Source organism: Oryza brachyantha, chromosome 6 (assembly GCF_000231095.2).
Source record: "Oryza brachyantha chromosome 6, ObraRS2, whole genome shotgun sequence".
Classification (NCBI taxonomy): domain Eukaryota; kingdom Viridiplantae; phylum Streptophyta; class Magnoliopsida; order Poales; family Poaceae; genus Oryza; species Oryza brachyantha.
In genome coordinates, this window is record NC_023168.2 from 2,044,958 (window position 1) to 2,067,640 (window position 22,683).

Consider the following 22,683-nt stretch of genomic DNA (forward strand, 5'->3'; position numbering starts at 1 on the left):
ACTGACATGGAAAACAACAGTATTTAACACAAACACTTTGTTCAGCAATCCTGAGCTAAACAGTCAGTTGCCAATAACCCCCTCTGATGAACCTGATTATGCCCAGCTGATTGTCTGTTGGAGCAGATACCAGTTATGCACAACCATTTGTTTGTGGCCATCAGAAACCAGTTATCAGAATATGGTCAAAGAATCCACTGGAAACCCGGCTGGAGTAGAGCTGGTTCCATGCAGACAAACTATCAAGATTCAGTCATCAGCAACAAACCTGCTCCCACTAGCATGAGCACATCAATCAGCAAGACCTTTATTTGTACCATGCACAAGTCAACATACCTGCAAAAGCTTCTCTATCCCAATCAATCTCCTGCACATGCTCTCCAGAAAGAATTCCCTATGGCTAGCCTTTCAATCCCTTGCATGTTTCATGTTTTGATTGGCAAAAGCTTTGATTTTTTTTTTCTCCTTGGAAACTGGTTGGAACTCACTGCATTGTTAATTTGTCCTTTTGAGATGCATTGCATTGTTAATTTGCTATCAACTGCTCCATTTGCTTTGATGTTTGATCCATGATAAACTGGAAAAGATTATGGTTATTATGTTGCAACTTGAAATCAGATTAGTTGCTAATAGCAGCCAGTGCCTGCTAAATATAGCAAAAACATTTCCTCTCCTCTGTGCTAATTATTAATTAACCTAGCTCTTCTTCCTCCTCCTCTCTCCTCTCCTATAATTTCTGCAGCTTCGATTCCTACGTTGAGATGGCGACTTCCTCCAGTCGCCGCCATGCGCCGCCGCCGTCGGGTTAGCTGTCGGAGGAAGGGCTCGAGGTTGGAGAGGCAACAATGGCGATCGCTTCGCCGTTGTGGCGGCTGCTGATGTTTCTTGCGTTCTTGCACGCCTGCGCGGGTGGTCAGGATCACGGCGCCGCTGCCGCTGCCGCCGCCGTGGTGAACCTCTCGTCCATCGAGGCCGCCGTCCGCGACCGCGCATTCCAGCTGTTCCGCCGCACGAGCGAGATCCTCGTCGTCGGCGACGTCCCGGTGCTCGCCGGCGCCGGCGTGGAGGCCTCGGCGACGCGCGTGCGCAGCAGCGCCCTGTGGGCCGACGGCGTCAACGCCACCGCGGCGGGGTTCGCCGTCCCGCCGCGCGTCGTCCCGGCGCCGTTCGCCCGCCGCGTCGCCATCGTCTTCGTCCGCTTCCTCGGCGACACCTCCTCCTGGCTGTTCGCCGCGCCGGCCGGGTACGCGCTGGCCGCGCCGGTGGTCGGACTGCTCGCGTACGACGCGTCGGGGCCCAATGGCGAGCTCGCGCTCCGGGCGCTCGGCGCGCCTGTCCGCATCGAGTTCAGGGTGAACCTCTCGTCGGCGAAGGGGTTCAACGCCACCACTGCGAGGTGCCTGACCTTTGCGGCGGGCGGCGGCAAGGCCGTGGCGACGCACGCCGTCGAGGAGCCCGGGCCGTCGTGCGTGGTGTCCGGCACGGGGCACTACGGGGTGGCGGTGCAGGTGGAGACGCCGCCTTCGCCACCACCACCGCCGCCGCCGGTGAGGGAGAGGTGGTGGGTGTGGAAGGTCGGGGCTACCGCCGGTGGAGTGGTGGCGGCGAGCTTCTTGGTCATCACCGTGGTCGCCGCCGTGAGGTGGAGCAGGAGGCGCCGGAGGGAGGAGATGGAGCGGCGCGCGATGTCGGGGGAGGAGCTGGGGAGGATGGCGGTGCGCGGGAGCAGGATGCCGTCGGCGAAGATGGTGAGGACGCGGCCGGAGGTGGAGGAGGAGGGGAGCCCGCTGCCGTGGCGGAAGAGCTAGCGCCTCCGCCGTGAGTTGCACCGGCGCCGCCGCGTGTTTTGTTAAGGTGTCATTTCATTTTAGGCGTACCTTTTTTTTTCAGATTATTACGAGATACCTGTACAGTACTTTAAAAATCTCCAAATTTTGTAGCGTGCAACTCAAACTCAAATTCAAACTGGAATGTACATTGCAATAGGTTTATCAGAGCGAGTTTTTCTAAGTATTCTTGAAAAAGTATCTACGGGTATCATATTTTTTTATATAAAAATTTACTATCATAAGATACAAAATATCTTAAATTTTTTTATATCTCAAGATACTTCTCACGAATGATAAAAAAAAAACCTTTAAACAAAATGTGATAAAAGGAAGAAAAAAACATGAACCAACCGCGTTATCTCCACCTCATAGGAGGAACTATGAGATCAAGAACACTAAATGCGTCTGGGGATCACGGGCCGATCATACTCCCTTCTACTTTTTTTTTTGTTTGACGTGAATATGTAATCATATATTTACATATGGAGGGAGTATTCGATAGGTGGAATACACTAGCCGTTCGCTTTTTGGTTGGACGGTAAGGGTCGGGGAAGAGCAATCACTTGTTCTTCCAGCACATTGCCTTTCTTTTCGGAAAAAAAAACTTTGTATAGTTTATCCCCTTCTAAACTAATGAAATGAGCAAAGAGAGAGCGGAGATGTTATCACAAAACAATGTTTACATATTTTGATTTATTGACTAGTTAGTCAATATTACAAGAAACAGAAAACTGCTGCAATTTGATTTATTTTCCCTAAACATTTGACATAATCCTCTGGTTGTTCAGTACGTTCAGTGCAAGTGTACTCTACATGTTCATGGATTTACTATGGACAGCATTTGAAGAACAGCAGAGATCATATTTCTGTATCTTAGGAGATTGCTGGACATAATAGATGATATAGCACATTAGAAGTGAACTATAGAATTACAAGCTTTGATTTTCTGGATATGGAAAAACCGATCACGTATCTTCCATCATTTTTGTCTGCATAATTTGATTGAGTGACCAAGGAAAAATAAATACCCATATATTGAATCATTTCTGTATGCACACTTTGATTTAGTGGCTATGGATAGAATATAGATCGCATATTTTTTTGAATAACTTTTCCTAAGCAGTTTACAAAATCTCATTTAACCTTTCATACATCTGACTACTTCAGCAAGGAAATATTTATGGATTGGATTTACTCTGTTAAGCATTTACAGAACAGCCATTTACAGAAGCTGCATCACATATTGCTCAAAAGTTCATATAAATATTGATGACGAGGAACACACTTTCCGACAATACCTAGCTGAGATACTGTCATATCTTAAAACTCCAAACAGATCAATTCCTCTCCAAGTATGAATACAGATTTCTGCCTCTGTTTAACTCTTAACATACTGGATGTGAATACATATTTTCACCTAAATATTTCCACTAGATGCATATGACCAGTACTCCTTGACAAGATCTCGGAAGAGAGAGCCTTCAGTTTCCATGAGCTTCATAGGTTTGTCATACTCTACCACTCGACCTGGAGGTGAACACAGTTTAGTAGAATGAATTATGGAAGTATATCTATCATGGGACATACTTTTTAGCATATAGAACAATATAGCCAAAAGAAAAGGGGGGAAATAAGTATTGTATAATTTTTCTTCTATTGTTGGTTTATGTTCATGGTATGACATTAGCACAGGAAGTTAGTACTTGCTGCTACTAGGCATACATTGTTGGAAAAAATGCTAAAAAAGGTTAAAAACATCACACATAAGTAGTAGAGGGGGGGGGGGGGGGGCAGAACTTTTCACTCATACTTTCAAGTTCAAGTAGAATTCATATGTTCCAGAATAACCACTGCTAATCCATTAGACAATGATATAAGAGGATAATATATTTTTAATAAGTTGGCGATAAGAAAGGCATACCATCGCGCATTGCAAGGACTATAGTGCAGTCCATAACTGTTGGTATACGGTGAGCAACAGTAATTACAGTGCAATCTTTGAATTCTGTTCTGATTGTCCTCTGAAGGATAGCATCAGTTGCATTGTCTATAGAGGCTGTTGCCTCATCAAGCACCAAGATACGGCATCGTCTCAAAAGTGCACGCCCTAAACAGAAGAGCTGCCTTTGGCCCATGCTCCAGTTTGACCCATCTTCCACAACTATACGACAAGATGATAATCAGTATCATGGATAAGATAACTCCATATATCATGATAGAAAATGTGTACAACAAAATATGTCTATGAAAAGAGTGGTAAATACTGCCCCATAAGTATTTCCAACTAAATTTTTATTATGTAAATTAAAAGGCATGAAAAAGATGCATTGAAAACAGAGGATCTTATGACCGCTCCAATCTCATTTACTCAGAAACTTTCATGGCAACAGTATTAACAGAGTTGAATTGCTAATTTCCTTTCTAAATTTCTCTTCGTGAAACTTCAATGCAATCAAATTATTTTCGGTTTTAGTGTTGACTGTGCCAGCTTGTGTTGATGGCAGCAGCATTGTGCTCACCGCCCAGTTTTTTTTCTTTTCTTTTTTTTAGAAAGGGGATCTGGGACTAATATTGGGAAAAGAATTGGTGTCACATGCATTTTTCCCCATATTTGACTGAACAATTTAAGAGGACAGAATGAATTCCACAAATCAAAGTAACAGACGAAGCAATGTCCCCTACCAAGTGAATCCAATCCTTGTTCCTTCTCCTGGACAGCCTCACGAAGTTGACACTTGTCAAGAACCTGTGGTATAGAATACCAAATAATCACTAGTGATTCCAATTAAGGCGTCCATATGCATAAAAAATAATAATTATATCTGACATGAACTTTCCAGACCAGTGGTTTTAATCACAGTAACTGAATGAATTGTTGCTGTGAAGAAAAAGAGAACAAAATTCATGATTTCAACATTACATCAGGCTCTTCGAGAGTACTTTTTTCATGGTATAAGCTTATCTGATCATTGAATTCAAATTAAAAAACATGAATGACTGCATGGGATACACATCTTACCTCCCATATTTGATGATCTGAGAATTGCCCTAGAGGGTCTAGATTGTATCTAACAGTACCCTGGAAAAGTGTTGGATCTTGTGGAATGATGCCCAAACGTGAACGCAGGTCATGTAAACCTATTGTGGTGATGTCCATAGAATCTATCAATATTTTCCCTCCAGCCGGTTCAACAAGACGAAACAGAGCACCAATCAAAGTTGTCTTGCCACTTCCTGTCCGACCAACTATACCAATCTTATCTCCACCCTCAAACGTGCAAGTAATACCATGCAGCACAAGGGGAGCATCTTGCCTGTACTTAATCTGTTGAATAAAAATAAATAACATAAACAAATTTTAGGACTCCAAAATGGTTTCAGTTTGTAGACTAGCCATACATACTAATACATTTACCTTCAAATCTCTAAGCTCCACCTTGCCAACTTGGGGCCAATCTGGTGCTGGTCGATTTTCCTCGATAACTTCTGCTGCTTCACTTGCAATGTCCATGTACTGGTTAACCCTTTCTACAGAAATGATTTGATTTGCAAGGTTGCATTGGTTTTGAATGGAGAAAACAAGAGACATATTCAGGGATAGACCATAGGACAATGCCATTCCTATGAAACCTGCACAAAGCATGAAACAACAGTCGTTAGCATTTATGGTGACAATATCAAATTCTTCATGACATGAATAGCCAATGCTTAAATTCAGTTGACTCTGGTGACGATATCAATTTCTTCACAACATGAATTGCATATTTGCAACTAAAACTCCATTGTTCACAAAACATGTAGACATTTAGGGGCTTAATAGGAACATGGAAATTTACAGGAATTCAATAAGGAAACAGTTTAATTCCTACGAGTGGAGAGAGCCTGCACTCCATAGTTCATGCAAGGCCACACAAATCTTGATAATAACTGATATGCCAGAAATGACCCGCATTTTATACTAAACAGATTCTCCTCGGATCAGACATACAATGAATGCATTTTTTTCTTGTGATTCAACATTGCCAGGGTAGGACAATCATAGAATATTTTGTATTGTTCATAGAAAAAACTGTAATTCTACTCATTATTAAGCATTATCAAGTAACTATCAAAAATTATCTTTTATATGAATAAATTAGCTAATGATGCTCCAGAGAGCTATCAATAAGGTTTTTGCACTAAAACTAGCGATTTCATTCAAATCAGAAGAAACAAAACAGCATCAATGATCACAGATCCTGCTGGATACTTAAGTTTGTCCAATAAATGAAATGATGTAATCATGCTAACAATTACCATAAGCAGCTTACCAGGGCTAAAACTTCCTGGAGGAAGAACAGCCATGACAAAAGCAGAGAAAGAAAGAACTGCAGCACTCATTATTTCCAGGCGTTGAATCAGCCATTCAGTTGCAGCAAAATTGTAGAAGTATGGACCAGCATTCTTATCCACAAGCTCCAAATTTTTAGCAAAGAAACGATCTTCTTCCTCAAAGGCCCTTATTGTTATAGCCCCTGAAATCGATTCCCCCAAGTGATTAGCTAGAGCAGATTTGGTAGTGCCATTGATCCTCATCAATTCCTTAGCTGAAGCTAAATAGTACCTCTGCATAATAAAAAATAATTGACTTCAGTAAACAGAAGTTTGAATAGAAAATGGTAAATGAGAAGAGCAGCAGAGCAATTATAAAGAACCGCAATCACAATGAAAAAAAGTCATACAAAATTACCTGCAACTTAATTGACAAAATAATCATTGGCACTGAGACAAACAAAACTTGCCATGTAACAACAGCCAATACCCCCAGATTGCTATATGCATTCAAGGTGGCGCTAGTGCTAAACATGAAGGCAAATGGAACATCAAGGTCAACAATACTCAGATCTGAAGAAACCTGCATGAGGAATAAACAGTTTGATTCATCAATCTAAAGTATCCAAATGTAACTGTAATTTATCAGCTTTCCACTCTCCCATCTGTTAAGAAGTTCTTACCCGGCTCAATACTCTTCCTAAAGGAGTAGAATCAAAAAAGGACATAGGTGCACGGAACAGTGAGTTAAGTAGTTGGGAAAATAAGGATCTTGAAGTTTGCATCCCAAGGACTACAATGGATATAGATCTAGATAGCAAGAAGAACATTGTGATAACTCCGATAGCAATGTACACGGCTATTAGCTTCAGAGTACTAACATTAGGATTTTCGACATTAGCAGCCATCCATGAATTTTGTGATATTTGCCCACATATGAAAATAATATGGGATATAACAGACAGAGAGGCATATAAAAGGCCTTTGTTCTGGCACAGATACAGTATATAAGGTCTAAGACCTGTATCCCCTATTTCTCTCTCTTCTGTCTTGATCAGTTGATCTGCCGTTGATGGCTTCACAGACTGTCTGCATCTGCTGCTATGAATATCATCCGTCTCTTTTGCTGACACTTCCTTTGCTCTGTGGAGGGACACGCTGTTAAGATCTGAAACTCTGATTGTATCTTTGTGGGCATTTACAAGGTCCTGAAATTCTTGAGAATGGGCCAATAGATCTTGATAAAGTCCTGACCGAACAATTTCCCCATCAGATATTATCTGCCATAGTAACAATCAATTGGATGATCAATAAACAAATGCAATTTACAAAATAAATTTGGATCTCACAGGTACAGATATTATTTAAAAAATCAATTCATAAATCCACAGAATATATATTTTTTGCCCAAGTAGTGAAAAGGGAACTACTGCCTTTTCTGCTTCATATAGTGGTTTGATTAACTAGATGACTATTCGGTTGTCACTGATAAACTGAAACATTAAAATTGTGTTAAGTGTGGAAACTTGATTTTGGAAATGTGTCCATGTGCACAGAAGACAGAAGGGAGAGATTAGGATGACATGTGTACACAAACCAGAATGGAATCAAATACGGGTAGGAAATCCACTTGGTGGGTCACCAAAAGAACAGTCTTGTCCGACAAAGCTCCCATGACATATTCCTATTAAAAAAAGTTTTCATAAAAACTCATGGTCAAATAGCACTGTAGTTCACACATGCGATGAATTTCATGATACTTACATTAAAGAGACTTGATGCTGTATGGGCATCAACAGCACTGAAAGGATCATCAAGAAGATATATGTCGGCATTTTGGTATAGTGCACGAGCAAGCTGAACTCGCTGCTTCTGGCCACCACTAAGATTTACACCTCTCTCACCAATTTGAGTACCATCACCATGTGGCAACATTGCAAGGTCCTTTTCCAGTGAGCACCTCACAAGTGTCTCTTGGTATCTTTGCTGATCCATTGAAGATCCAAAAAGAATATTGTCTTGCACAGTTCCTGTTTGAATCCATGCATTCTGAGAAACGTATGCTATTTTCCCGCAAACTTGTATCTGAAATATTTAAAAAGTGATAAGCTATTAAATATAAACAGTTCATTGAAAAAGGAACTAATTAATATACTTCAAGCTGGCAACTTTTTTAAGCAGCGTTATCATATTTTGCAGAACCTAGATGAAGTTTTTTCATGCAGTATTTTAAGAACAAATTGGAAACCATGATGGTCAACTGTGTGCAACTACCATTGCTTACTTTCAGACAGTGAAATTTTGATATGATGGAGATATATGCCTTTCAACAGGGTGAAATCAGAAAATTTTGAAATTTATAGTGATAGGTAGGGATCTTTTGCGTTAAAAAAGTAAGTAGGGATCTTGATCAAAGTGTTTTTTTAGGGAACTAAAGTGCCAATAACTATACTGGTCGTGATTATTCCTAGATAATGAATATGATGAAACCTAGAAGGAACAAAAGCACAGAATGATGCATGAATTTGCAATTTGGTTATGTCATAAGGATGAAGACAACCTAAAAAGAATGCTTACCGTGCCATCGGTTTTGGGGACCTCACCAAGTACTGCAGCCAATAGTGTTGATTTTCCTGAACCTACCTCACCACAGATTGCAACCTTCTCCCCAGCTTTGACCACTAAATTTATATTCCTCAGGGTTCGTTTTGATGGGTTCTCATCCCAGGAGAAACTGCATGAGTTCAGCACTACAGGGTACTCAGCACCCGCTTGGTATTTCCCACGTTGCCCATTCAGCTCAGGAGCTTCAAGAAATTTCGCAACCCGGGTGAAAGCAACTTTAGCTTGTATCACAACTCCAATAACATCTGGTATCTGCCGAATTGGATCTTGCACGAGACGTAGAGTCGCCACAAAGGTGAATACATTGCTAGCATCCAGAGGAATGCTTAAAACATAGCATGTCAGGAATGTTGCTGCTGAAACCAAAACAGGTGATGACCAAAACAAGAAGCTGTTGTATGCCTTCCTAAGCTGGAATGCTGACAACCACTTGTACTCAACCTCCCTCAACCCCTCAATGACCTTCTTGAAATGGGTTTCCCAAGCATATAATTTCAAGACCTTCATATGAACTAAAGACTCAGACATGGCCTTCAGTCTCGCATCTTGTGCTTCCATAAGTTTACTCTGAAACTTGTGTTGTAGTTTTGCCAGTGGAGCGTTGCAGAGTACAGTGATAATGATGACAGCTAATGACGATACCATTGCAAAACCAACTGCGTTGTACAGGATTGCCAGAGCAATGCAGAGCTGGACACTTGTTGTCCAAGTTTGGTGGAACCAATATGGGAATTCCCCAATACGGTAGGCATCGACAGTCACATAGTTCATTATTTCTCCAGAAGAGTGCTTCATTTTTGCTGAGTTTGATAGCTTCTGTTGCTTCTTATAAATAGCAGCTGACAGGAATGACCTCACCTGGAGGCCTAACCTCCGAGTACGGAAATACCACTGTCTCTGAGACAAAGATTCGCAGATTTTGCAAAGGAACATTGTCACGGCCAGCACAATTCCTTCATATTTGAAGGTCCCTTTCCCCAAGGATACATTGATGAATGCCTTGAGAAGCAACGGACCTGAGGATAAGGTGACAACCTTGAGCAATGCAAAGAAACCTGAGATTATAATGCCACTCTTATGGCAAGAAACAATAGTCCAAAATACTGATGGTGTGGCATGTGACTGCAATTGCTTCTTTCTATTCAGCATGTCCAAGAACATCAAGTACTGGTTCTGTGCTCGATCTGTGAAGCCTAAAAGTGGCATGTCTTTCTCTTCAAGCGGCTTCTCATAACCCATCTTCATCAAAGGGTTCAACCACCAAAATGACATCACACTGAAAAATCCCGCCTTAGCAAAAGGAGTTGCATTGCTGTCTGAATCAGCTTTGTCATTATCAGTCTCTGTATTCAGAGGCTTGTATAAACCATTTACGGTTGCTTCATAATCCTCTTCGTCATGGCTGTGACGAATGGCATAAAGAAGAAGGATAAGGGCTCCCGGTAGCAAAAGAACATCTAAAAAGGCTTTAAAAGTGACCTCCTTCTCTCCAACCATGTAGACAACTGAACAGCAACAGATGAATGCTGCACATATGGTCAGAAAAATCGACCAAATCCGAACAAATGCTGCTCCAAGAAACCGAGGCCTAATGCTGAAAGTGAAGGTAACAAGGATCAAATTGAACCCTTGAGCCAAGATCAAGATCCACCAATGTGGCCGGTAAGTGGAGGCATCCTGATGGAAGCTAATCCCCAGCATCCACAGGCCTAGGCAAAGATGGAGCAAACCCAAGCAGCCATTGAACACTACAGCAGCCAACTGCAGTGGTGAATTGAACACGACAAGACATCGTGCAGATGCTCTGATCTTTGGAATTTTGATGAGCAGCTGAAGTGCAAGTGCAACAATCAGCACTGCAACAATACCACTCACCACTAGATGATTCATGCAGCTCGAAGAATCCAACATTTCCTGCAAAGCACATGAGACTACATCTTTCTTGGAGCAAACTGAGCTCCCACACAAGTTCATCATCCACGAATCTGAAGCATCAGAAAAGTGTCAGACCAAAAGTGAAAAGTGCTCAATGATGAATTGATGATACAAATGTGAAGCACGAGGAGATTGTGAGAAAACAACTAACTTGTGAGGGAACCCATCGGTCCAATCTCACTTGCACCGTCAGTTGAATCAATCAGACAGCTTACTCCTACAGCAAAGCAGACTAGTGAGAGCCAAGAACATGGACTGCATATAACCTCTACTGCAGATGATTAGTAGTTTTCGAGGGGCCCATAAAAGCTCAAGATAACCACAAAAATTTCTCTATACCCAACACAAACATCAAGAAACCTTCGTTTCAGAAAATGAAATTTCTGAATACCCAACACAAACATCAAGAAACCTTCCTTTTCAGAAAATAAACTGACGAGAAAACCAAGAGAAAAATCAGGATAAAAAACGGGTGTTCATCAACCAACTACCTCACCACCAGTCATCAATGAAAGAAGCGATCAGACCCACAGTCAACCAAAGGAGAAGAACAAAAATGCAACCAAAATCGCATCACCAAGAAGGGTAAAAAAAAGATCCAATCCCTCTGCATCCCATTCGACAAATCCCTAAGAACTCCACCAGAAATCGAGACAATGCGTCGTGCGCGATCGTCGAGCACGGAAGAACACCCAACTCCTCAACCCCAAAACCCCCTCCGCATTGACGCCCACCTCCCGGTGCCCTCGAGGGGGAAAAGGAATGAAGGACCAACCAAAGATCAAAGCAACTCAGCAAAAACCAACCAAAGATCAAAGCTTTACCTACCCCCTCTTCAGTGTTTTCCTCCTGTCTGTGCCTGCAAAGGCACGAGCCTTGCTTCCCCGACGAGCCAACGCACGGCTCCCCACCTCCCAAAAAAAAAAAATCGTTTCTTTTCTATCGCCGCCACGGCACCGGAGTAGAACGTGCGTATCGGCCGGAGACGACGGGGTGTCCCGTACTAACTACTGCTTGCTCTGCGTCTCGTCGTCGAGCAGAAGTAGCGCGGCAGGAGGGCACGCCGCGGGAGGGGTTTATTACGGCGAGGCGCGCGTGTCCCCACGAAGCGCGCGATCGCGATGAAGATGCCGGCGTGTGCCTCGCGTGTGGTGTTGGCCTCTCGTCGCGCCCGCCGTCGGGTTCCCTGGCCGCACGCAAGCCACGGCCGCGTCGGCGGCACGTGTGTTGAGCCTGCTGCTCCATCCCAAGATCAAGCAGATTGTTGGGTAGTAGTAGTAACTATTTGTCCTAAACAAATTTAGATGAATTAAGGTAATGGTCGACGTAACTATATTTATGTATGTCCATAATATAAGGCGTGCGCATATATATATATATATATATATATATATATATATATATATATATATATATATATATATATATATATATATATATTAACTAGCACATATTTTTTGTCAAAATTTAATTTATTTTAAATTATTTATCATTAAAATATATATATGTATACATGCACCTATGTAATCTAAACGAGAATATGTAACTCTTCTCATGCACCGATCTCCTTTGGCGGGCTAAGGGCCCAGCTAAGTGCAGCATCTTCCTCTGGTTCGCTCTCTAGCGACGTTGCTGGACGGCCGACCTACTACTTAAGCGCGGTATTCCGAGCTACGATGTGTGCTCCTTCTATGTCCAGGACCCGGAATCAGCGAACCACGATATCTTTGGTTATGTGTTCGCCAGGCAGGTCTGACGCCTTGCGTTGGCACCAGCGGGACTGCGGTATGGGCATCCCTCTCCCCCCTCACAGCCCTTACCTTCTTGACCAGTGGCCCACCTCGAGAGTGTCCTTGCCCAAGTCTTCGAGGGCTAGTTTTGACTCCCTAGTCATCCTCATCTCCTGGCAGCTGTGGAAGGAACATAATCGCAGGGTCTTCGACTCAGTGATGTCTTCCGTCCAGGAGGTGCTGGAGTCCGTCTGCTCAGAAAGCTAGCTCTAGTCGTCAGTAGACGTTGCTTTCTTTGGGGATCTTTTAGGAGTGTAGTGTTGAGTGGTTGTGCGCCCCTCTTTCTCTAGTATGAGCTAGTCCTTTCCCAAGTTTTCTCTCTAGCTAGTTGGTCACCGGGCCCGGCCGGCATTTTTGTTCTGGATGGCCGTCCTTGGCCTGTCTAGCCTAGGACGTCACTATTTTAAACTTTTTCTTGTTAATATATTCGTGCAATTCTTTTACACGTTCGAGAAAAAAATAGGTAACTCTTTCTTGACCTTTGTGTTAGTGGTAGTTGTGTCCTATATTATAGGATGGAGAGAGTATTTATGTAGGCTTATAAACCGATTTTCAAGTTAAAAGATACAAGTCGAAGCAAACAAGCAGTTTTTTATTAGGCTTTTCTAAATCCATAAGTCAATTTTACACCCTTAAACCAAAAGCCGGATCCACTATTTTTTTAGCACCCACAAATAAATTTGAAGCTTTTAAGCCACCAGCTTACAAACAACATAAGCCGAAAGTCAGCTTAAAAGCTTAAGCCAATAAGTCTAAGCCTAAATAAAGAGACCTAAATTTTATTAAATTTAGTTAATATCATTTTTATTATCATATAAATGGTGCTATATTTTTTATTGTGAAAACTTGGTACCGAAAATACTTATGTACTTTTGTTGTTGATAATATATTATCTGATTTTCATGATAGCTATTTAATGATATAAAAATTAAAAATAGCAAATAAAAAGTTAAAAATATGCTTGAGAAATATGAAATTATGAATTTCTATATAAATTTTACTACCTCCGTTTCATAATGTAAGATGTTTGATTTTTTTTGGTTACAACATTTAACCATTCGTCTTATTCAAAAAATAGTATAAATATAAAAAATGATAAGTCATGCTTAAAGTTTTTTTATAATAAAGTAAGTCATAAACAAAATAAATGATATTTTCATAATATTTTAAATAAGACAAATGGTCAAACATTACAAGAAAAAAGTTAAATATTTTATATTATAAAAAAGAAACAGAGGGAGTATTAAAATTAAATTATTTGGAACCGAGAAAATACCTGGAACAAGCTGCCATGTTTTTGCTGCTGCTGCATGCCAGAGGGGAGGGAAGGGCTACGTTCTGACTCTGGTCGGTTGGCTGCTCTGCTTTAATAGTGCAAAGAATGCACATGGTCGTGTAGCGACTGTTTGGATGAAGAGACTTCTTTGTAATCTCCTGTCACATCGGATGTTTGATGTTAATTAGGAGTATTAAATATAAACTGATAACAAAATTAATTGCATAAATAAAGGCTATTTCATTAGACAAAATTTTTAAGCCTAATTATTCCACGATTAGCAAATATTTACTGTAGCATCACATTCGCTAATTATGAACTAATTATGCTCAATAGATTCGTCTCGTGAAATAGTCTAGAGTTTAAGGTGGGTTTTATTAATAGTCTATATTTAGTACTTCTAATTGGTGTCTAAACATTCGATGTGACAGAGACTTAAAAAAGTTAACGGGAAACAAACGAGCATTTGGCGGCTCATCTAAATTTGATCATCAATATTTTTATTTGGATAATCATTTAAAATAAAATATCATCCTTTATATCTCCTTGTACTCCAGCAGATCGTCCATACGTTACATCCTCCATATCTTTTGGGAAGATGGAGAGAAAACAGTTTTTCTCTTTTAATATAGATGACATCAAAAATAGAGAACTGAATAGATGTTCTGCTAGAACTCAAGTTTTACCCTTCCTCCTCTATTTTCAGATTGAAGGATGGGAAGTATGTGCAACTAGGGATGCTCTTAATTATTCAATCGTTTTCTCTAGGGAATTATTCGTTTAATTTGGTTATATCAGATTTGATTGATTTTGAGTGAATTAGGTGGTTCATTCGATTAATTTGGTTATATCAAGTTTTGCTAACTCACGTAAATTTACTAGGAATAAATATTATAAATTTTTATTCACTTGAAGATGTGCACCACGTCTTAGACCTTACCTCCAGTGGCTCCAGAAACTTAAAAAAGAGCCAGATTAGAAGCCGGATTAGAAGACGGTGGGCAATGCCGGAGCAAACTCGTGCTTGTCGATTTTGCCTATGCTTATAAAATAAAATCTTAACTTTTAAATTTCAATTTATAGTTTATTTAAGGTTTTTTTATCGTACTTTATTTTTTAACTAAGAATACATATATATAGAAATTTTATTTATAAATTACTTTTAATTTATAAATATATCATTTGATTTTTTTAATAAAAAACCAAACAACAATAACATAAGCGAGCCGAGCGGCCATATGAGCTTCCGTCATCGTGGAACAAGATTGTCATAGCGTCTGATACGTGGTCTCATGACGATAGGATCTGCATGTTAGTGAGCATGCAAGTTAGAGGAACTGGGTCCCGTCTTTTGTCATAGAATTATCTTTATGTGCTTAAAAATTGGCGACGTTAAAACATACTACTACCTCTGTCCTATAATAACCTTATTTTTTCTTTCCGTGTCTAACGTTTGATCAGTCGCCTTATTTAAAATTTTTTTGCGATTAATATTTTTATTATTACTACATGATAAAATATGAATAGTACTTTACATGTGACTAATTTTTTTAAGTGTTTGTATAAATTTTTCAAATAAGATGAATGGTAAAACGTTGGATACGGAAAAACGAAAAATAAGGTTATTATGGGAGGTAGTACCTCCGTCTCATAATAACCTATTTTTCGTTTTTCATGTCCAATGTTTAACCATTTGTCTTATTTGAAAATTTTGTATAAAAAGTTAAAAAAATTAGTTATGTATAAAGTACTATTCATGTTTTATCTAGTAAGAATAAAAATATTAATCGTAAAAAAGTTTCAAATAACACCTAGAGTCAAAATATTATATAAAAATAAAAAATAATCTTATTTTGGGACGTTAAAAATATTAATCGTAAAAAGTTTCAAATAACTCCTAGAGTCAAAATATTATATAAAAATAAAAAATAATCTTATTTTGGGAAATAATCTTATATTGGGACGTGCAGGCAGCATCATTAGTTGTTCCGCTCAACAGCGTCGCTACCTCCACTTATGATTTGACAGTGGGATTGAGGCTGATGGGCAACGGTCTATAGGGTGGTGTGGTAGGTGAACTGTATGGACTTCGTTTGTTCGTATTTTAATAAATGATCCTGATAATTTTTTGGTATGTGCTTATTATTTATCTTATTAAAAAACTGTATAAATATGTAAAAAATATTAGTTATAATTAATATATATTTAGTAATTAATCAAATTGAACCAAAAAATATATAAATTTTTAAATGCATGTCAAAAAGTGAACGATATTATCTGTTACAATAAGATGAATGATAATTATGTAAGTTTTTAAATAAGATGAATAGTTAAATGAACAGTAATCATATTTTATTATCTAATAATAATATTAATAGTAAATAAAACGAACAGTCAAACGTTAAATAGTGCAAAAATTACGGGCCACGTTCCGCGGTACCTCTTAACTATCTAGGTTCCCACGTTTTTCGTGTGAATACTTTCTAAACTAATATGTCTTTTACGAAAATTTTTTATCCTAAAGTTGTTTTAAAATATTATATTAATCTATTTTTATTTTTTAATAATTAATAATCTATTACTATATTTTTCGTGGCGGATAACTTTTCCAACACAACCCAAAATGAGCGTGGCCGTAGTAATAGATGCGTTGTGGATTTTTTAACATGCGTTTAATCATTCATCTTATACAAAAATTTTGTATGATATGTAAAATGCAAATTATAATTAAAATACATTTAGTGAAGCAGATTCTCATGTAAGTGTTTTTAGCGAGACAGATTTCGATCAAAAGATTCAAACTCTGTAGAGATGTGTAGCCTAATTTTTATATGCATTGTACATAGGCATTCTCATTAATCATGCGCATGAAGATTCGAAACAAATTAGTACTTCCCTCCTAACAGTTGTATTTTTAGAATAAAAAAATGTGTTCTGAAAATAGTTGGTAACTTTTATACCGTACCACATGTCCCTTACCTAGCTTATAATTAAATTTCTCTATATTATATCTCTAATCACCCTTCCATTCCTAACCATACAACACTTGGTAAGAGGCATTCAAATCTTTTCTTCTTTCTTAATCTATGGTAAACAACCAAAACAATAATATTTTTGGCCAGGTAAAGTACTAGAGAGCCAAAATAATGACAATTTAGCTACTATCTCAGTTTCATATTATAAAACTTTCTAGCTTCGTCTAAATTCATTAATTGATGATATATATATGTGTATATATATATATGTATATATATTCGTTAGCATCCATATGAACCTAGACAAGGGTAAAAAGTCTTATGTTATAAAATGGAGGGGTATATATATATATGTATATATATATTCGTTAGCATCTATATAAATCTAGACAAAGGTAAAAAGTCTTACGTTATAAAATGGAGGGAGTACATTCCTTTTTTTTAGTGGAAGACTGTCAAGCAAAGCGCCCGACAGTATATATATTAAAGCAAACAAAAAGAGTTAAGAATTACAAAAGGCTTAAGCCTTCAAGCCAACATTACAAAGATTGCACATAGATTCTTTTTTGCGGGCGCACTTTTCAAAATCTTTAGCGGTTCAGCGGTACGAAAAAAATTTATATATAGAAGTTATTCCCTCCATTTCATATTATAAAGAGCTAGATTTATTTGTGTCCTAATGAATTTAGACACGTGTATAAAACATATTCATTGATATATGGATAAATCTAGATAAATCTAGACAAATCCAAAAAATCATATGATATGGAAAGGAGGGAATACTTATATTACCTCTTTAGAGTAAGATTTTTAATTCAGTTATTTATATTTTTAATATCTATTATAAAATCAAATAATTCACCAATGCTTTAACCTAGGATATCTTAAACATCACCATTGAGTGCTGCATATTTTTTTCTTTTGATCCACAGCAAAAGTTTGTCACCAGTCCAATATTCTAGCCTACACAGCCACCCGACCAGCCTTGAAATTAGCCTTGAAATCATAAGCACAAGTTTGTCAACAATCCAAAATATTTTACGCCAATTGTGCAGAAGTCTCGATCAGCACTCAACCACCGCTCTTACGCTAGTACGAGAGGCAGAGAGTGTGGGGGTCACCGGTGCATGCATTCATTTCATATCAGCGCTGCACATGCATGTGGTGATGATGCAGCCGGTGATTGGCCATTCATTTCATATCTGATCGAGGCATCTCTGGGCTGTGGTAAACTTTTTATCCTACTGTTATATCGGATGTTTGGACGCTAATTTAAAGTATTAAACATAGACTAATAAAAAAACTAATTTCATAAATGAGAGCTAATCCGCGAGACGAATTTTTTAAGCCTAATTAATTCATAATTAGAGCATGTTTACTGTAGCATCACTTAGGCTAATCATGGATTAATTAGGCTCATTAGATTCGTCTCGCGAATTAGTCCAAGATTATGGATGGGTTTATTTATAATCTATATTTACTATTTATAATAAGTATTTAAACATTCAATGGGACAAGGGGCTAATGTCCTAAACACCCCTTAGTCAGGTAAATTCTATTCCATTCGTTATAAAATATAACTAAAAACTTTTACTCAACATGATCTCATATAGTTTTATAAATATATATGGTACTACATCCCTAGTTAAATATAAGGGATTCTAATGATAAATATAGAAAAATCATTTATCCAAATTTACTCTTAGAATCTCTTACATTTTACGACAAATGAAGAACTGTCTCCAGCTTGATAATTGTTGTATTGTAAATCTATTTTTGACTGAGATTTTCTATTAAAATATATGATTCAGTTATACATGTTGTCCTATTTTTTTAAACTAAATATTTTAAAAGTTATTACTAGTCAAAGTCTTAAAAGTTTGACTATATATTTATCTAAAATGATAAGAACTATAGAACTAGAGGAAGGACCATCGATTTAGGATATAAGAGAACAATAGCTAGTTTATGAATTACTTCTTCCGTTTCATAATGTAAGATGTTTGACTTTTTTGCTTGTAACGTTTGACCATTCGTCTTATTCAAAAAATTATGAAAATATTATTTATTTTGCTTATGACATACTTTATTATCAAAAGAATTTTAAGCATGACTTATCATTTTTTTATATTTGTACTAAATTTTTAAATAAGACGAATGATCATGTTACAAGAAAAAAATCAAACATATTATACTAAATTGCTGCTACATGGTCCTCGGTCCCTCACTGCTGCCTGGAACCGGACCCTCTGCAGTCGATTGCAGACAACATCGTCGCTCACGTGTAGGCCTAGCGCCTTCCAGGCTCACATGTCAATATCAGTTGCAGAGGGAAGTCGACTGCAGAGGATCCTAATCCCTGCTGCCTTTACCAAGTTTGTTGTCTGCAATTAAGTACAGTACCAACTTGCAAGAGTGGTGACTGGTGAACCGCACACATCTGCCAACCCCTGCGGCCCTGCCAATTTATTTCAAACAGACTTAGTTAAGTCATTTCCTCTTTCCTAGATTGCCGTTAATGATATATCATATAAACAAAAATAGTGATGTTGCATATAATATATATGCGAGAGTCGAGAGAAGTTCAGTTTCATGGGATAAAACCTGGTGTGCATAGTTATCTAGACCATAAAACTGAATTAAAACCTTTACCGAGAGCAATTGGTTTTATCTCTATACATTTAATTAATTTCTATTGTCAATTGAACATAACATTTAAGTGGTATGTTACGATATGAAACTGTAAAGTAAATTTTTACATTAAGAGAACTTGTTTCATTCGTTCACTCAAATATATTTTCATGATATGACACTATTAAAAACCGTATAATGAAATCTTTCTCTGAGAATGATCTTATTGTTTGTACGTTCTACCTCGTCTTCCTATTAACTACTTTTCCGGTCACGATTAGACCCTTAAAATATAGCAATTTTAACATCCTCGAGAAGGTATCAGGAGGTACCACCGTTCTGTACCAAATTTTATATAGAGAAAACAGTGGTACCTGATGGTATCTTCTCAAAAATGGAAAAAATGCTCCTTAAAATAAGATTTAAACCAACAGTTAAAATTCTTTTTCTCAATTACCACAATGACCAAAAAATAAAGTACTCCTAGAGTTGGATACCACTAAGAAGAAATATATATAAATGATTAGGGAAATGTTACGATTAGTTGACAAGAGAACGTAAGTGGAGAAATAAAATAGAGAATGATTGTTATTACTAGTAGTTGAGATGGGCCAGCAGCGAAGGAATAACTTTATTTTAGCATAAATACAGAGTGATAGAAACAATTCCATTTTGAGATGGAGAGAGCATCAATTAGTTTGCCTTGAAAAATACTACCTTAAAATGATTGAAAAATACTACGTAATATCACATACTTATTACATTTTATAAATTTATTCTAAGAGAAATTACTATGGTTAATTAATTTTTTTTAAAAGTTGGCTCAAGCTGCTTCTAACTGTTTGGCCATTTCTTACTAGAGAGTAGAAGCTTGATTAGTTTCGAGATTACATCTTAGATCGCTCAACAAATTATATTCATAACAAGCAAGCATCGAAGTCTTCACACAAATAAGAACTTTTTTTATCATCCTTAAAAATACCTTGAGATACCAAAAATTATTTTAGTGTAAAATTTTGGTACCTCGAGATACTAAACTTTACACTAGAAAATGTGATACAGTGAGATATTTTTTTAAAGACAGTAAAAAAGCTCCAGCAATAATACAGAAGCGACAGTGTACCTGCTCCAAAAATTATTGAGAAAATTCCTTATAAGCACATGAGTATTTGCTTAGCCTCTTCTTTACCTCTCAATTTTACCTCATTCCTTACACCTAAGTTTGATATTTTGATCATCTCCATATATACCCATTCTATTTATTGACCACTATTTTTCCTTCAAAATGTCTATATGGCCCTTCTAAATACTTATGTGCTAGCTTACTGGAAAAAGCACAATTCTAAACTTGAGAAACTCATGTATGGATTTAAGCTTTTTTTGAAATATGATTGAAAATATTATTTTTCTTATTTAGCATCAAATAATTATGTTCTATTTGATTGTATTACAAAGAAGAAAAAATATATTGAGATTTATGTTCCAACATAGATTATACGTAAATATGAGAGATGTGCATTATAGTCATTTTAGAAAAATCTGATGATCAACACATATAGTCAACTAACGGTTTGAGTATAGGGAAGATTAAAATGAAAACTCAATTGCATACGATGAATGAAATAAAAATACAGGTTACATAAGAGATTGAGGAAAAAAAACTGATGTACACGTAAAAAAAATTCTCAGAATTTAGACCTGAAGCTACGGCTAGCTACCCTGTATTCCTGTCCTAATAATTAATCAACCACTAATATCTTGTCAAGTTGTCATGAAGCCCCCGTCAAACCTGAACCGTTAGTTACACACCGTAGGGCCTCTTGCTTTGAAGTAATTTTAAAGAAAAATCAAAGAAATTGGACTGTTTTCACTGAAAATCATATAATTACTTCAAAGAAAAATTAAAAAAATTAGAATGTCTTCACTGAAAATCATGTAAAATTCCGGTGTTTCGAATAGGCCCGGCCCCTAAATTGCACCCTTGATTAATTAACCACACCTACCCTATTGCACAATAGGAGTACCACCAACACCAAGGACAAGAACTCGTGGCTAAGACTGAAGGGGTGTTTTACTCAGATTAGAGACGGAATTAAAGCGATCTGCGGGCAGTTTGACGCCACAAAGTTGCAGTTTCAGACTTCTTCCGCACCAGTACAAATTAATCTTGACTGAAAATGGTGGCTAATATTCATTTGGTCGATTCTTGGATCAATGCAACGTCAGGCTACTATAACCAAAAAAAAAAAGCTTTGGGGGTTTGGATCAATGCAGTAGCACAAAGCAAAGTTTGCAATGTGATCTCTGAAGACGACGAAATTAATTAATTGTGTGTAGGCATTGCATACAGGGACATCAAGATTGGCTGTTTGTGTCAATGTATGACTGAATTTTCTTTATTTATTTTTTTTTTTTTGCAGTTTTAGACGTCCACGACGATTACGTATCGCATACTCCATGAATATTTGGAATGAATGGTTCCCTGGTCGTTTTTAAGCTTCCATTGGCCTTATTCAAAGCCCAGTGTGGGGTCGTGTGTGGCTTAGCGAGTATTTTAGGGCTGCGTTCTTTTTTCTTAGATTAATATTATATTTTTGAAATTTTAGAGAAATTCTAACATGAGATCTAAACCCATGAGGATTATATTTTGTGCTGCCTCTCTCCAAATAACTTTGATATTTTTCTTTCGAGCAACCAAACAACATGTCTAAATAATTCTTGTATTTCATAAATTCTAAGTAGTGCGATCCAAAGGAGCTCTATTGAAGTGATTGAAGGCATAGTCTCATGGAATTTTTTTACTAAATAAACTTTTTTAACAGGTAATTTTATTATAAACAACCGGGCAAAAATTTTTCAAAACTGAATCTTTTGGCCACGCCAGTATTGGTGACGTGGCAAGATAACGCTGCCACGCAGCCTGTTCGGCGTGGCATGGTGTGGCAAGCCGTTTCGCTAAGCCAATGTTGGTGGTGTTGCCAAAAGGTTCATATGGTGGAAATATTTTCATGGAGGTTTAGTAATAAAATTATTTATTAAAAATGTTTAAAGTTCTTTTAAAAAAATTCTAGTCTCACGTAGCACCAGTATGCGTTCTTGTTGACACTGTTGTCATGAATCCTCCGTTTGGGACAAGCAGAAAAGGAGCTGACATGGAATTCATTTCTATGGGCTTGAAGGTGGGGGCAGCAGCAGTAGTAGCCTTGCGCAATTGCAATGCCATCAGTGCTTAGGTTCTATGTGAGGTAACTAAATAATGCTGGGCACTTATCTTTTATATCAAGAAGCAATTCTATACTTTGCATCTTTCC

At 37.9% G+C, this 22,683-nt stretch overlaps 2 protein-coding genes across 2 annotated transcripts; one reads left to right on the plus strand and one right to left on the minus strand.

Annotated features, from left to right (window-relative positions):
- Positions 1-670: 670 nt before the first annotated feature.
- Positions 671-1,995, plus strand: LOC121054789. The gene has a single exon (XM_040525499.1). The coding sequence runs from the start codon at positions 846-848 to the stop codon at positions 1,806-1,808; it is 963 nt and encodes a 320-aa protein (XP_040381433.1). The 5' UTR covers positions 671-845; the 3' UTR covers positions 1,809-1,995.
- Positions 1,996-2,988: 993 nt separating this feature from the next.
- Positions 2,989-11,921, minus strand: LOC102711266 (ABC transporter C family member 10-like). Its single transcript, XM_006655753.3, has 13 exons — positions 11,525-11,921; positions 10,852-10,917; positions 8,718-10,750; positions 7,905-8,225; positions 7,738-7,824; positions 6,824-7,420; positions 6,559-6,723; positions 6,140-6,434; positions 5,245-5,459; positions 4,849-5,154; positions 4,512-4,575; positions 3,751-3,990; positions 2,989-3,356 (listed from the first exon to the last, which is right to left on the minus strand). Exons 2-13 carry the CDS (start codon positions 10,865-10,867, stop codon positions 3,247-3,249), a joined length of 4,449 nt encoding a protein of 1,482 aa, XP_006655816.1. The 5' UTR covers positions 10,868-10,917; positions 11,525-11,921; the 3' UTR covers positions 2,989-3,246.
- Between the last annotated feature and the right edge of the window lie 10,762 nt (positions 11,922-22,683).

What these genes read in the sequence shown, in the direction of transcription:
- LOC121054789 (XM_040525499.1), top strand. Translation starts at nt 846, where the DNA reads ATGGCGATCGCTTCGCCGTTGTGGCGGCTGCTGATGTTTCTTGCGTTC.
- LOC102711266 (XM_006655753.3), bottom strand. An exon ending in TCCCCAAAACCGATGGCACG is followed by an intron (nt 8,226 to 8,717) that starts GTAAGCATTCTT and finishes TAAATATTTCAG; the next exon opens with ATACAAGTTTGCGGGAAAAT. An exon ending in TGGAGCTTAGAGATTTGAAG is followed by an intron (nt 5,155 to 5,244) that starts GTAAATGTATTA and finishes TTTATTCAACAG; the next exon opens with ATTAAGTACAGGCAAGATGC.